The sequence below is a fragment of the Lutra lutra genome, chromosome 18, assembly GCF_902655055.1.
Source record: "Lutra lutra chromosome 18, mLutLut1.2, whole genome shotgun sequence".
Classification (NCBI taxonomy): domain Eukaryota; kingdom Metazoa; phylum Chordata; class Mammalia; order Carnivora; family Mustelidae; genus Lutra; species Lutra lutra.
Window position 1 is genome coordinate 25,418,404 of NC_062295.1, and position 16,427 is coordinate 25,434,830.

A 16,427-nucleotide genomic window follows, 5' to 3' on the forward strand; every position below is an offset into this window, starting at 1 on the left:
CAGTGGGTTAAGCCGCTGCCTTCGGCTCAGGTCATGAACCCGGGGTCCTGGGATCGAGTCCCGCATCGGGCTCCTTGCTCGGCGGGGAGCCTGCTTCCTCCTCTCTCTCTGCTGCCTCTCTGCCTGCTTGTGTGTACTCTCTCTCTCTCTGACAAATAAATAAAAATCTTAAAAAAAATAAAAATAAAAATAAAAAATAAAATGGGGTTTGTTAGTGAAAAGTGGTTTATATTACCCAGACAGAGGACTGTGGTAGAAGATGGAATGGCTGGTGAGCACAGGGATGGATAAAACACCACGCATGATGTTAATCTTTTGCCAGAACATCCTAGAAACAGTAAAACTTCTCCATAAAAGAAAGTCAGACTGAACTCGGACAACTTTTGTTAGTTTTTATGTGTGTCTAATCAGCCGTGTGTGTGTTGAGTGACCACTTCGCTAGCGTTTGTGGTGAACTCAGAATGACAGTGCATGCCCACTGCTGTCAGCGACTCTGCGGTCAGAGACCAAAGATGTAGACAAAGAACATTGCTGTTTCACCTGGTTTCAGTAGAGGTCAGTAGGCATGAATTCCCTTAGCTTTCTCCCCTCTCCACGGCGAAATGCACTACTATCTTTATGTTAATTCGGTTTTGTCTGAGAGAGGGGCGTGTCCCAGTTCCACGCTCAGCCCAGCACTTCTGCCTGTGACTTCCTTGCTTTCTTTCTTTTTTTTTTTTTTTTTAAGATTTTATTTCTTTATTTGACAGACAGAGATCACAAGTAGGCTGAGAGGCAGGCAGAGAGAGAGAGAGGGAAGCAGGCTCCCTGCTGAGCAGAGAGCCCTATGCGGGGCTCGATCCCAGGAAACCTGAGATCATGACCTGAGCCGAAGGCAGCGGCTTAACCCACTGAGCCACCCAGGTGCCCCTTCCTTGCTGTTTCTTACTCCTTCCGTCTGTGACCTTGCTTGAGACTTCCTGCAGTGCTGTGTCTCAGATTTGAGCAAGCTTGAGAATCACCTGGAAAGCTTATAAAAAGAGGCATCCCTGGACCTCTCCTCAGAGTCTCTGACTTGAGGAGGGTGGGAGTGAACTCTGAGAATTTGCATTTCTAACAAGTTCCCAGGTGATGCTGCTGGCTATCACTGAGCAATAGGTAGGACTCCTCAGCTCAGAGAAGTCCTTAGAATTTCACCCTTTTTTAGTTTCCTGGTCTTTATTTTCTCTCACTTAAATCTTTGTATAAAGATTTAATTAATTAATTATTGCTCCTCAGGTTATAACATAGCTCCCTGCAGTATTTTTCTGAAGCACAGATCTCCTAGTGGTAATTTACTGGACTTATGGCCATTCTTGGCTCACCACCGCCCTGTGAATGTAGGGTTCTAACGGACTGGCATTCGGGCTTTCTTACCATCTGGTCACACCATCAGTAACTTCACTAACTTAGTCCGCAGAAGAAACCACAGGCCTTCACATTTGTCGTTCCCTCTCCCTGGAATGTCCTTTCACTCAGGGGAACCTTGTTCATCTCTTCAGATCAGCCTGTCATATTCCATCACGGGGGGAAGGGAAGGAAGAAATGAAACAAGGTGGGACCGGGGAGGGAGAGAAACCATGAGAGACTCGATCTCAGGAAACAAACTGAGGGTTGCTGGAGGTGGGGGGTGAGAGGGATGGGGTGGCGGGGCTATGGACATAGGGGAGGGTATGTGCTGTGGCGAGTGCTGTGAATGTGAGCCTGACGATTCACAGACCTGTACGCCTGGAGCAAATAATAGATCATATGTTAATAAAATTTTTTTAAAAAGATAAACCTAAATGTCACCATTGTAAAACCTCGGACTTCTCTAGCAGATTAAGTTGTTCTTCCCTATGTTCTCGTAGCAGTTGGGTTTCCCTTTCTACGGTAGGAGCTGTCACGTTATATGGTAATTACTTACTCTCTCTCCTTTTCAGCCTTGAGATTGTTAGTGGAAAGTAGAGTTTAGTTATTTTATGTAACCTTAGTTACATTTAGTTACAGTTGCTAAATGAATATCCATGGAGAAGGTCCCTTCTGAATCGTGTATGGGACAGTTTCATATCAGACACCTCAGACCTGCTTGGTGTGTTTAGCGTCCAGTTTTAAAACTTCTAGACCCTCCTGCAGTTCAGATACAAGGAACATGGAGGCCGTCTGGCTGGTTCTCAATCCTCTCTTGAATTGCAGACTTCAGCGGGAGGAGGAAGAGGCCTTTGCCAGCAGCCAGAGCAGCCAAGGGGCCCAGTCCCTCACATTTTCCAAGTTTGAAGAAAAGAAAACCAATGAGAAGACCCGCAAAGTGACCACAGTAAAGAAATTCTTCAGTGCTTCGTCCAGGGTTGGATCAAAAAAGGGTAATTTTCTGATCTTGTTGTTCTCTGTGCTCAAGTGAGATGCAGAGTAGACCCACAGTGCATGTGGGCTCTGCTTTTCAATTTCTGTAAGCATCCAGGACGTACCAACCCAGATTTGAAACCGAAATGGGGTTTAAGGATCAGATAATACATAAAACCAAAAGTCATCTTTAGTTGGAGGACATTGTGTGTTGGAGAAGCTCGTTTATTACTCTATGGGACTACAAAAATGTAATTTTGTTTATAAAATACATTACCATCCAAATGTATATCTTTTTGGATGTTTTTATTTTTTTGTGCCTTTAATTTTTGGATTCTGGTCTATTCTCCTTGTATAATAATCCTTACTAAACGTCCCTTATCGGAAATGACGGTCTCTGGGCTTAAAGTAGGTAAACGAGGTTTTCTGAGCACTTGAGGGACAGTTTGCGTCATGAAGACCTACGTAGAGAACACACAGGAAGAGGCTTGCTTTGGGCTTGTGGAGGGTGGAAGTAAGCCATGTAGGTATTTTCTAGTATGTGGATTTGTCTGTGCATTATCTCTTTCATCTGCTTCTTAAAATACTCAATACCCGTGAAAGGACTGTCAGTAACGTTACATGTGTCCTGTGGGTCATTGGAGGGCATCGGACGCGGCCTGGCTGTAAGCGAGGACAGTCTGTTGGGAGGGCTTAGTCTTAGTGGTGATCAGTGTTGGTTATCGGAGCTCGGCAGGAGATTTGAAATGGTAGTGGAGACCGTGGCAAGAGATGGTCTCCCCCTCGAACCCCACCACCTGAGGGACTTGTCAGGAGGTTCTTTGTTTTGTTTCTGTATTTGAGTAACAGTATCACACCTTAAGATCCTTGCTGGCCTTTCAGATTTAATGGCTTGTGTTTTGTTTTGGTTTGTTAGAAGGAAAGGTTGCTTATTACCCAAAACACAGCCCTTCTCTTTAATAAAAGCAAACCTTTTGTTGTTGTTGTTGTTAAGATTTTATTTACTAATTTGTCACAGAGAGAGAGGCAAATGTCTGAGCAGGGGGAGCAGCTGCAGAGGGAGTACGCAGGCTCCCTGCTGAGCAAGGAGCCTGCCGTGGGCTCCATCCCATGGCCTTGGGATCAGGACCTGAGCTGAAGGCAGCCACTTAACTGACTGAGCCACCCAGGTGTCCCAATAAAAGCAAACCTTGGAATAATCTTTTTGTTCACATAATTAATTTGGCGTTGTTTCTTGGTTGGCTGTCATTCATGGTGGTTTTCTCTACTGTAATTAGAAAGGGAATAATTAGTACCTGTTAGAGATTAAATTAAGGATAAATTTGGCTCATGGTTATTTATTAGGAGGTAGGTAGGGGGGTGCGTAAGCTTTGGAGTCCCCTTGTTTTGAGTCTCAGTTCTGTGGTTTACTAGCCGATGTGACCTCCAAGCAAGCTAATCTCTTTAAGCTCTGTCCTGAGAAGATAGTAATACCCGCTGGAGGTACGTCTTAAGAATCAAGTGAGGCGATGCAGTTTAAAAGAGTTCAGCAACAATACCTGACAGATACGTCTCCGGTAAATGTTAGGGAGAAAAATACGGGTTGTTTTTCTGGTAGAATAAGCTGTGCTAGAACGGAGCACAGCGGCGTTAAAGCTGCTCCTCCCTAGTAAGCTTAAATTCTGTGTCTTGCTTTGGGAAGGTCTCACTAACCTTATGAAATTATGATATACAGGGAAATGGTCAAATATGGTGAAATATGAAACAGTAAATAAGCTAAAAACCAGTGGCTCTGCTTCTTTAAAGTAACAGACTCAAGGTCATAGAGTAAGTTGGTGTATTAGAACTCAGGTCTCCTAACTCCTGGTTCCGTTTTTTTCCACTATATCCCTTGATCTCTAGTAAGGGGTGTGTGTGTGTGTGTGTGTGTGTGTGTGTGTGTAACTGTATCTGTGTCTATATCTGTGGAAAGACGGTGAGGTCTCTGTTCTTAAGTGCATAATAGTTATGTACATTCGGTGACTGTCCTTGGTACTTCTAAAAAATGGTGTCCTAAGAGTGTCTGTGCAATGTGCATTATTTATGAAAGATCCGTACTTTAAAAGTTCTAAGTTGTTTTTATTTTTAAAAATTGTATTGGTATACTTCTTAGCTTCTTTTCTTTTCAAATGGTAGATTATTACCTGGGATTTTTAATCTTTAGTTGGCTTTGTTCTACAGAAAGCATAGGAAGATAAAGACCTCAAAGTACTGATAAAAACTGATGTGTGTGTATTAGACAAGAAGACCCTATTTGATGTTTGTAGCCTGCTTATGCAACTTTGCCGGTGAACTTTGCATTTCAGGCTGATTATTTGATCTTTGCCTGTGGATAAAGTTAGCCTATACTCAATGTGGTTTTCATTTATTGAGTCTCAGCTAAAATAGGCCTTTTGTGTTCTGTATTCTCTGCTTTATTAATACATGATGCTTTCGCTCTTGATATTTTTCTTGCTTCTGTCGGTGGTATGAAAGAAAGCTCTTACGCCAGGGCAGGTCGGTGGTAAACAGAACATAAATTTAGCCTTCTAAGGAGTTTGAAGAATATTTAATACCTTGTTAAGACTTGGATGCCCTTCAGAGAAGGTTAATGGAATAGCTTGATTCTGAGTAAACTCGGAGAGTCTACTCACACTTTTTAAATTTCCAAAGTAAGGTTGGGTGAGTTGGTGTAGCTCCCAGAGCAAGTCGTGGTTGGCCAAGTTGGAATACTCATGCGTACAGTTTGAAAGCCCTTTCCCTTTACAGCTCAAGTAGACTGTTGCCGACCTGAGCAGACTCTTCTGCGCATCTGAAGGCAGGGCAGGCATTACGTGAAGGCAGTGCTTGTGGGAGGGATAGCTTTTCTGCTTTTAGAATTAAAATACCAATTTTTCCACCCAGACCTTAGATTCTAAATACTTAGTCCTCACCAAAGTGAACTCAAGGGTTCCTTGGAGAAAAGACTGATTCAGGGGCTGGAGCAGGAAAAGAAGGACGTCCCAAAATCCGGGGACACGTCGAAGACCCAGAAGTCAGCTTCTGTGGATTTCTACTGGCCAAATTTGAGTATTGAGTAAGGACGATAAGTGGAGTGTAACTGATGGAGTAGAACAGTGCGTTAGTCCTTTCAACTAATAAAATAGATAAATGAGTAAATAAAGGAGAAGGCTTTTTTTTTTTTAAGATTTGTTTGTTTATTTGAGAGAGCATGCCCCAGAGTGCAGGTGGGGAAGGGGAAGGGACAGCGGGAAAGGGACAGGGAACAAGCAGACTCCCCGCTGAGCACAGCTGTGGATATGGACCGGATGCAGATGCAGGGCTTGATCTCATGACCTGAGCTCATAATCTGAGCTGAAATCAGGACACTTAACTGACTGAGCCACCCAGGAGCCCGGAGAAAGCTTTTTTCCTCTGCCATAGAATGTTGACTAATAAATAGGAAAGGAGTAAGGGGGTATGAAATTAGCATTTTGCAGTCGTCATAGTAAGAATTGACTCAGACAGATTCCATCAGTGGATGCTAAATCTGGGGTGAGAGGAGAGAGTTTCCTGAGGAACAAATTGTGAACATGATCTCAAATTAACCCCCGCAGCTAATTAATTGATTACACATAGAGAAATGGTGACCATGTAATTGTGGGAAATGGACATTATGTGCCTCTAGATATGATACTCTGAGAAGAACATACCATGAATTATGACCTATTCAAGCTAAAAACTTATAACCCAAATCCAGTCATGAGGAAACAGCAGAAAAACCCAAATTGAGGGGTATTCAATAAAATGACTTGCCTATAGTCTTTAGAATTGTCAGTACAATGAAAACACGGGAAGGCTGAGAGTCCTCAGAGGTTAAAGGAGACTAAGTACGCTTGACCACCAAGTGAAGACATGACCCTCTAGTTGAATCCTGTGTGAGAAAAACACACACCTTTTCCAGGAACGATAGCACGGTGATGTAAAAGCATGTTCTCGTTACTAGGAACCATGCGTATTAAGGGCTAAAGAGCATGATACATACAATTTACCTGAAACAATTCAGAAAAAAATAATACTGATGAGCAAAGTGTTACAATTTTGTGAATCTGAGTGAGGGGTATAAAGAAATTATTGTTTTAAATATTTACTTTTTATTTAAAAGATTTCGTGTATTTATTTTACAGAAAGAGAGAGAGACAGAGAGGGAACACAGCAGGGGGAATGGGAGAGGGAGAAGCAGGCTTCCCGCTGAGCAGGGAGCATGATGTTGGGCTCAATCCCAGGACTCTGGGATCATGACCCGAGCCGAAGGCAGATGCTTAACCAACTGAGCCACCCAGATGTCCCTAAGTTTTTATTTGAATTCCAGTTAGTCAGCGTAGTAATATTAATTTCAGATAGAGTGACTCAGCACTTCCGTGCATGCCCTACACTCATCATGACACACGGACTCCTCCATCCCCGTCACATATGGAACCCATCCCTTTCCACCTCCCCTCTGCTAACCATCGGTTTGTTCTCTGTAGTTAAAGTCTACTCTTGTTTTGCCTCTCTCTCTCCTTTCTCTCCCTTTGCTTATTTGTTTTGTTTCTTAAATTCCACATATGAGTAGAATTATACAGTATTTGTCTTTCTCTGACTGACTTATTTTACTTAACGTAATACTCTCTAGATCCCTCAGTGTTGTACGAATGTCAAGATTTCATTCTTTTTATGGCTAATATTTCATTGTATATATAGGCAGCATCTTCCTTACCCATTCGTCGGTCAATGGACACAACTGTTTCCAGAATTCAGCTGCTGTAGATAATGCTGCTATAAATATCAAGGTGCACATATCCCTTTGAATTAGCATTTTTGTATTCTTTGGGTAAATTCCAAAAACTTCATAACTTCCAAAAAATATCTTCCAAAAATAGTAGTGTGATGGCTGGATTGTAGGGTATAGTTCTATTTTTAACTTTTTAAAAAATTTATTTATCTATTCGATAGAGAGGGAAAGCACAAATAGGTGGAGTGGCAGGCAGAGGAAGAAGCAGGCACCTCGCTGCGCAAGGAGCCTGATGTGGAGCTCCTTGTTAAGTTAAGCAGACGCTCAATTGACAGAGCCCCCCAGGCACCCCAGGAAGACTTTTTAAATGGAGTGTGTGGATGGGGTAATGAAAAGCTTGATACTCATGGCATATTTGCGATGCTTGAATATAATATTATATATAATATTATTAAATATATGCTAATATCTTAATATTAAATATAAATATTACTTATATTATGTGACATGTAGTATATACATATAGTATATATACATACATTATATAATGAACATTCTACATTAAAAATTTTCTGGGGACGCCTGGGTGGCTCAGTTGGTTAAGCAGCTGCCTTCGGCTCAGGTCGTGATCCCAGCGTCCTGGGATCAAGTCCCACATCGGGCTCCTTGTTCTGTGGGGAGCCTGCTTCTCCCTCTGCCTCTGCCTGCCACTCTGTCTGCCTGTGCTCGCTCGCTCTCTCTCTCTCTGACAAATAAATAAATAAAATCTTTTTAAAAAAATTTTTTTTCTGTATTAAAACCTTAAGTTTAGGGACCCTTGTGTGGCTCAGTTGGTTAAGCCACTGCCTTTGGCTCAGATCATGATCCCAGAGTCCTGGAACGAGTCCCGCATCGGGCTCCTTGCTCAGTGGGGAGCCTGCTTCCCTCTCTGCCTCTGCCTGCCGCTCTGCCTGCTTGTGTGCTTTCTCTCTCTCTGACAAATAAGTAAAATCTTTAAAATAAATAAATAAAATCTTAAGATTAGAAGTTGTAATGCAAGCCATCTGGATCCTTGCCAAAATGTGATAGAGGAAAAGTTATTCCTTTCTGTCTTCCCTTCTGAACACCCACTGGGCCTCACCACCTTCCTCTGTGCCTGAACTCTGGCTCTCTCCATTTCCACTCCGTAATCCAAACTTGGAACTTCTGTTCTGTTACTGGGGAGTTGGTTTTTAGGAAGGTCGGAGAGAAACAACCAAGTGTTAATTTTAATAATTTGTACTAATTAATACTAGTGAGCAGAATTAATCTTGATTTATTTTTTCTTTTGTATTTTAAGATTTTGATTTTTTTAAAGATTCTACTTAATTGAGAGAGTGAGAGTGCATGCCCGGGGGGAGCAGAAAAGGAGGTAGAGGGACAAGTAGGAGTGCGACGAGCAGATTGTGCTGAGCACAGAGCCTGACACAGGCCTTGATCCCAGGTCCCTGAGATCATGACCTGAGCGGAAGCAGGAGTCCCATGCTCAACCAGCTGACCACCTAGGTGCCCCTAAGATTTTAATTTTTTTAAGCGCAGTTTTAGATTCACAGTAAAATTGAGAGGAGGGTCCAGATATCTCCCATATATCCCTCGCCCCCACACACGCACAGCTTCTCCCGTTACCAGCATTCTGCCCTAGAATGAGAAGTTTTGTGCTACAACTCATGAGCCTGCATCGAAACGTCACCATCATCCATAGTCTGTAGTTTCCATTAGGGTTCATTCACTCGTGGTGGTGTGTATTTTGTGGGTTTGGACAATGGATATAATGACATGTATCTGCCATGATGGTATCATACAGAACATCTTCACTTACATTTTATTTTCATTTACATTTTGAAGGGCTTTCTAAACATCAAAATTATCTGTCTTTGAAGAGAAGTGTTTGTTGGAGGGGAGAGTATACACAAGCAAAGCAGTAAGGGGATGGCTAATGTTCCCCTACCCTTGGCTGACCTACAGATAAACCCCTGTTTATCCTTGGTAATATTCCATGTTTGGAAATTTACTTTGTCCAGTATTGATAAAACCACTTAAGCTCTTTTTGTTTATTTGGATGGTACATCTTTTTTATTTCTTTAGTTTTTAATATATCCATGTCTTTATATTTAAACTGGATTTCTTTTTTTTTTTTTTTTTTTTTTTTAAGTGGATTTCTTATAGACAAGTTATATAGGGATCATGGCTTATTCGGGCTACTTACATTAGTAAAATTTTTGATAACATGGTGTGGAATCTTACCATCTTGCTCTCTGTCTTCTATTTGTCCTATCTGGACTTAGTTATCTCCTCTTTTCCTACCCTTTTATTTATTTGTTTTTGTAGATTGTTTTTTATGATTACATCTTTATTTTCCTATTGGCTTATTGCTGTATCTCTTTCTTTTCTCTCTCTCTCTTTCTTCCTTTCTTTTTAAAGTAGCTGTTTTGAGGTGTAAAAAATACCTTTTAACTACTCTGCCTTCAGATGGTGTTATCCCAGTTTACATATAAGACCCTTACCAATAGTATTCTTGGATTTCTTCTTCCCTCCCTTTGTGCTGTTGTTGTCGTAGATTTTACTTACACATGTGATACAGATCCCACTATTATTATTACTTTAGTTTTAAACAGTTGTCATCAAAAAAATTTTTTTAAGGATTTATTTATTTGACAGACAGAGATCACAAGTAGGCAGAGAGGCAGGCAGAGAGAGGAGGGAGCAGGCTCCCCGCTGAGCAGAGAGCCCGATGTGGGGCTCGATCCCAGGACCCTGAGATCATGACCTGAGCCAAAGGCAGAGGCTTAACCCACTGAGCCACCCAGGTGCCCCTAAAAAATTTTTTTAAATAAGAAAATGTTTTTTATATTTGCCATTGCTGATGTTCTTTGTTCCTGGCTGCTGGGACAGGAATTATTCCCAGTCATGTCTGCCCTGGGGATTGTTCTGCTTGCTTCCGTATGCAGCCATTGGTAGTTTTCTAATTTGCACACGCAGTGCTCAGTCGTAGACTTGAGGGAACCCCCTGTGTGGTTATCTGGAATTTTTTCTGTGCAGCCCCATCCTCTCATTTTGCCGTGCGGTTTCTAGGGACTTTGGCCTCCCTTAGCTCTAAATGCTCTTTCCCCAATTCAGTGGTCTGCTAGACTCTGTTTGAGTTGCCTTGCCTCCCCCTGTGCCATGGGCTAAAAATTCTCCCTGCAGTGAGCTGGGGTACTTGTAAGACTTAACATATCTGTCGACTTCCCTCATGAGTTACTCTCCCATCTGCCTCTTGACCAGTGTCTAAAAACCGCTATTTCATATATTTTTTCTGATGTTCTATTTGTTAAGGCCGTAGGGTAAACCCAATCCCTGTTACTCCATCGTGACTAAGATTGGAATTAGTAGTTTGAGTGAGGGATTAAACTCTTAAGTATTAAAGAGCTTTTTCTAATCATACAAGGGTGTTCGGTTTTCCATACTGGCAAAAAATATTTCAGAAAGGATGTTGCCAGTTTTTGTTTTAAGTCAAATTGTACCCGATTTATTTACTTGCTTAAAAAGAAAAGTAGTACATTCAAATGTCTACAAAATAAAAGGTGTGTGGTCCCTTACCCATCTAGTTTCCAGCCACTACCGCCATCACTCTCCTCGTAGACAACTTTCGTCATTAATTTCTTGTGTATCCTTATGTGCTTTTGTTTTCATTGTAGACACGTGTATCTTTATTACATGTACTGTGCTCTGTATTCTTAGTCACATACTGTCCTTTTTATTTTCATTTGAGCATTAAGTATAAGAACTTTTTTTAGTATATTAAAAATACTTTATTTTAAAACTACATAGTGTTCCATTTTATGGATTAAACCACAATTTATTTAGTCCCTTAGTGGTAGATATCTGTGACATTTTTAGTCTTCTGCTGTTACAAGTAGTGCTAAAGTGAGTGGCCTTGTACATATTTCATTTTGTACATGTGCAGTTACATCAGTAGGAAATTTCCGAGAAATGGAATTGTTGGGTCATAGGATAAATGTATTTTTAATTTTGATGATTATTGCCACATTGCTCTCCATTGCACTTATATCATTTTGCATTCTCACCTCCACAGTATGAGAGCACTCCCCCATCCTCAGCATCAGATTTTTGTCTCTTTAATTTTAAAATGGCATCTCGTGTAGTTTTAATTTGTTTCCTACATTTAAGGTCTATTTATGTTTCCTTTCTGTGCAGTTAGTATTCTCTACCCATTTTCCTGTTGAACTGTTAGATTTCTTCTCTCTTTTCTTTTTTTTAAGATTGATTTATTAGAGAGCACATGTGAGCCGGGGCAGGGGCAGAGGGAGGAGGGAGAGAGAATTCTCAAGCAGGCTCCCTGCTGAGGGTGGAGCCCGACGTGGGGCTTGATCCCAGGAGCCCAGATCGTGACCTGAGCTGAAAGCAGCCGCTTCACCCTCTGAGCCCCACGTGCCCCTTAAATAATCCAGTCTTCTCTTAAAACTTCGGTGAGGCCGCGTCACTAAAATGTATCCCAGGTACTAAAGTTCAGAAAGTGGAATTATACAAAGTCACAGAGAAAGCAGGTAATAAGTTGATTTGAGTACCTTCAAAAGGTACTTTGTTTTCATGGGGTATGAGGGAATTTACTTCATTACAGCTATTGAATTAGCTGAATTAGCACAGTTCAAAGTCAGGAGGCTCAGAATGTGGTCAGAGATCAGGGGATAGTTCACGCTGCCTGGGAGCACTGAACTCTATGGCAGCCCTCTTATCTTTGTTCTGGAAAGGTCCCATTTTCCTTTCAGTGTACTAATTTGAAGAGATGAAGGAGTTGTGTGGCAGTTGATTAGACACGTTTTGTCTGTTCTGCTTGCCGCCTTTGCTGTACGTTCTGTCGTGATCACTGTGCTGCATTGGGTGCATCCGTTCACTTCGAGCAGTCTGACTTGAAAACTGAATGGTGGGAAAATAATTGTTAGTCTCCACGTAAACAGATTAGCCTGTTTGACAAGTAGAATGGATTTGGAAGAGTTAACATAAGTAATGTAACATTTTTGTCCTACTGATTGCTATGTTACTTGCTGACTAGCTTTGTAAACTTATGTAGTCTTTGAGAAAGTTCAAGACAGTAGTGCTATTTCATATTTACAATTAAGTATGTAGATCAAAGCATGATGTATTTTGGCTGAGAAAATATTAGTAGAACAACTTTTATTTGAATGGAAATTTTATATAGTTTTATCTGCTTGTACATCCTGGTCATAAAATAGATTTAGCTCACTTTAAGTGAAGTTGTCCAAATATTTAAACATAAAGTAATTTAAATTCAGGTTTAACTTTGATTAAGCATAATTTAAGTAATTTAAGTTACATAAAGTAATTCCATGCATGGATCTTCTATGTAATGAAACTCATTATGTTTAATTTTCCCAGCAGAAATTCAGGAAGCAAAAGCTCCCAGTCCTTCCATAAACCGGCAAACCAGCATTGAAACGGATAGAGTGTCTAAAGAGTTCATAGAATTTCTCAAGACCTTCCACAAGACAGGCCAAGAAATCTATAAGCAGACCAAGATGTTTTTGGAAACAATGCATTACAAAAGGGTAGGTTGAGAGTAACCACTTAGAAACATAGAGTTTTGGCTTTAGGAAAGGTCTTAGAGACAATCTAGTGTAACTTTGTCACTTTATACCTGGAAAAATCAAGACCCAGAGATGTTAAGTTACTTACCTAAGAAGTGTCACTGAGCCAAGTGAAAACCCAGCTCCCAGGCTAGTACTTTTCCACTGCAAGTCAATGTGTTTGGGTCATCTTTGCACAGAAAGTCTGACATTGAAGCCACTTACTTTGTGTACTTTAGTAATAAGCCTTCCTAACCAGTCACCCTACAAGTAATACAGACAGCCAAGAGCTGAGTAGACCTTGAACTCTTAAGTAACAGTTGTTAGACCAAGTAGCATTCGTGTTAGGGTGTTTTGGTTTTGTTTGTTTTGTATTTTGATACAAAATACTCTCTCTGCTCAGGTAGAGAAGGGAAAACTAGAATTTAGATGTGGAAAGGGACCTTAGCAGATATCCCTTTATATTATAGACGGGGAAGGTGAGAGCCAGAGAAGGTAAGTGACTTGTCAAGGTTACACGGCTACATATTCTGCCCGTATCAGAACTAGAACTCGTGCCTTCCACATGTGTGTCCTAACCCATAGTTTCTAAACTGTAATTTCAGTTGCAGTAATTCATAAGACTACTTGTAAAGGGACTCAGTTTTTAAACAATGATCAGTTTGTTTGTAACATTCTTCACCCATGAAACTCAGAATTAGCACTAAAGGCCCCTTCTGTGAAGTGAGGGAGTCTTGAGAAGAAAAAGAGAGTAAAGAAAGCAGCGAGATAAACGGCTTGGCTGTGTTCCAGCGTGGCCAGAATCACTAGGCTGATAAGCGGTCATCTTCTGCCAGAATATTTTTTAAATACCAAATTCAGTTAGTAAAGGAGAAAAGAAGCTTTTTTGTTTTTTGATGTGTAGTTACACTGAGCATAAGTAAGCAGACCCCCTCCCCGTTTCTTCCTCGAAGTATCTGTAAGCAGAGAGTAACATTTAAAGAAAGCACAGATCATTGATGTCTTGAGTTAGAAGCACTGATAGACTCTCTCAGTAGGGACACAGCAGAGCTCATATGGTTGCAACTTCGAGTTTTTAACCAGAGGTAAGAGCGGAGGCTTTGTGGTTCTTTATCCTTCCGCCCGCACAGTGTTCCTGGGACATCGTGCTCTGCCGGCCTGCGCTGCAGCACATACGGTGCGCACGCTGGGTGATGCTGGACGTCGGAGGCCGGTCCGCACGCTCCATCGGCTCTTCCGAGCCAGTTTATTCATTCTTTTGCTCAGACTATATTGTGCTCTTGTTCTGTAATAATTAGTTGACTTCTGAATCAGTACACGAAAGTGTAATGGTAATTAAGTGGTGCAGATGCCATCTTGCCTGTCTTCAGGGTCACTGACACGGGAGAGCTGGGTTGGGCCTCAGACTCCTTGCGTCTGAAGGGCCATTTTGCAGCCTGTTCTGCATGTCTGCACGAGCCCTGAGTGTGCGCTGACTGAGTGGCCCAGGCTTACGTCACACATGTGCAGTATCTCGCGCAACACCTGGCACGCACCTGATAAGGAACAGGCGTTTGTTCAACTGAAATGTCCCTGGAAAAGCCCTTTTGCCTTTGGCTGCAGGTTACATGTCTTTTCAAATAAATGAAATGATTCTTATACCAGAATGAACCTGTCTTCACTAACTGGCTTCAGATCACTTAATCATTTAAGTTTCTTCAGAGAATTTGACTGGGTACAGCTTGGGATGGTTGCTGTGAGGTAATGAATTGTGTGTTAGTGGAAGGTGCCCTCTGTACTCAGTTCACCGAAACTCCAAACCTTAACTTTGGCTTAGACTTAAGACTCGAAAAACCTTAACTTAATGTTATTCTCACCAAGTAGACTTTCCAGTCATCTTACTCTAATGACCTACACAATATGAAAACTCATTCTTATATGTTTAACCCACTCTGGTGACATTGCCATTAACTGGTAGGTGTTTTTTTTAACATTTTATTTATTGATTTGAGAGAGTTACAGAGAGAGCACAAACAGGGGGAGGGCAGAGGGAGAGAAGCAGACTCTCTGGGCGGCGAGCCCAACTCAGGGCTTGGTCCCAGGACCTGAGATCATGACTTGAGCCGAAATCAAGAATCAGCTGCTTAACCAAGTGAGCCACCCAGGCACCCCAACTAGTAATTCTTTCTACTATGTCCCACAGTTGTAGTCTTCCCAGCATTTCTGACGTCCACAACAGTGAGCCAGTCTTGCCCATATCTTTTTCTGCTACATGCGTGTTTTCTCCAGTCCTGGTGTATGCCCGTGGTGAGCGGCCTTTTCTACATATGGATCAAGTCTAGAAAACCAAATATTTACAGAATAGCATTAAAAGGATTGGGGTTTTTTTCCCTCAGCCATTTTATCTTTGTCATAAAACACCTTATCTGTAGCCAGACCTTTTTGTTTTTTTAATTTCCTCATTCCAAAGGGTATCTCTGGGCTGAAGTCTCATTGGGATCCCGCATAATTCATGCCCAGTGTGCTCGCTAATGCCCCGCAACGCCTCACCGTCCCAGAGATGCTGTTGTTTGCTAAGACTCTTCTGAAGCTCGTTTATTTTGCGATTTTTCCTTTTCCATTAATCTTATTAGTTATTTAATATTAATATATGTATTTCTTATAGTTCATTTTCGTGTTCTTTAGAATAAGAGATGTGTTTATTGCAAATCGGATAGGCAGCTACATCATTAACACAAAGTTCATTTATATTTATGTTATTATCAAACACTTTTAGAACTCATCTTAGCAAGAATTTGAATTTTACTGAGAAAATGGCTGATGGGGGGTTGCATATGCAGAAGAAGCTAAGAAGAATTTGCAAGGTTTAGTTTTTTTAAACTTCTTATCATTACAAAAACAACTAGAAGTTAAGAATCTCACTGTAAGAACAAAGCTTTAGGGACGCCTGGGTGGCTCAGTTGGTTAAGCAGCTGCCTTCGGCTCAGGTCATGATCCCAGCGTTCTGGGATCGAGTCCCACATCGGGCTCCTTGCTCGGCAGGGAGCCTGCTTCTCCCTCTGCCTCTGCCTGCCATTCTGTCTGCCTGTGCTCGCTCGCTCTCCCTCTCTCTCTCTGACAAATAAATAAATAAAATCTTTAGAAAAAAAAAAGAACAAAGCTTTAAATAAACCTAAGAGTAGCCACAGGTTCCAGGGTGTATATGGTCACCAAAGAAATGAAGGGTGTATAGGTTTCTTTTGTCATTTGGACAAAGCCTTATGTGCCCAAGGTAATTTAAAATATTATAAAGACCGAACCAGATGTTAAGCTTTTCTGTCATAACTAGAAAATCCTAGTTTTTTTTTTAACTTAATGAGATCCTTGCCAAAAGTGAAGACCTTTTTCCCCACAGGTTTATTTATATGAAAACATTTTCAAAACACACACAAAACAGACTACAATTAAATAAAAAAGATACTTTTGCTGCTCAAATTGTTTAAATCCTGCCCTTGTTAATTATTAATAAAGCCTTTAGAAACAGTCTCCCCTGTTCTGAAAGCATAACTTGTATTACCCTCGACTTCCTGAAAACACATGCCCTTTAATTTACTGGATATTGAATTAAAGCTCTTTAATAAGTGAATTTTGTGGGTTTCTCAGTGCAGTTTTTTAAAAGATTTATTTATTTTAGAGAGAGAGGGAAAGAGAGCAAGGGAAGGGGCAGAAGAAGAGGGAAAGAGAAACCGAAGCACACTTTGTGCTGGGTCCAGAGC

The 16,427-nt window shown here is 41.3% G+C and overlaps 1 protein-coding gene across 4 annotated transcripts in view; it reads left to right on the forward strand.

Moving 5' to 3' along the window:
- The window catches only part of RABGEF1 (RAB guanine nucleotide exchange factor 1), a 54,694-nt gene that overhangs the window by 16,997 nt on the left and 21,270 nt on the right, over nt 1-16,427 (forward strand). For 2 of the 4 annotated variants that reach the window (XM_047714495.1, XM_047714494.1), the window contains exons 3-4: nt 2,194-2,360; nt 12,506-12,675. In XM_047714495.1, the coding sequence (XP_047570451.1) occupies nt 2,194-2,360; nt 12,506-12,675 (337 nt within the window). Of the gene's footprint in view, nt 1-2,193; nt 2,361-12,505; nt 12,676-16,427 lie in introns of those variants that run through there. The other 2 variants (XM_047714496.1, XM_047714497.1) reach the window with 2 other exon arrangements.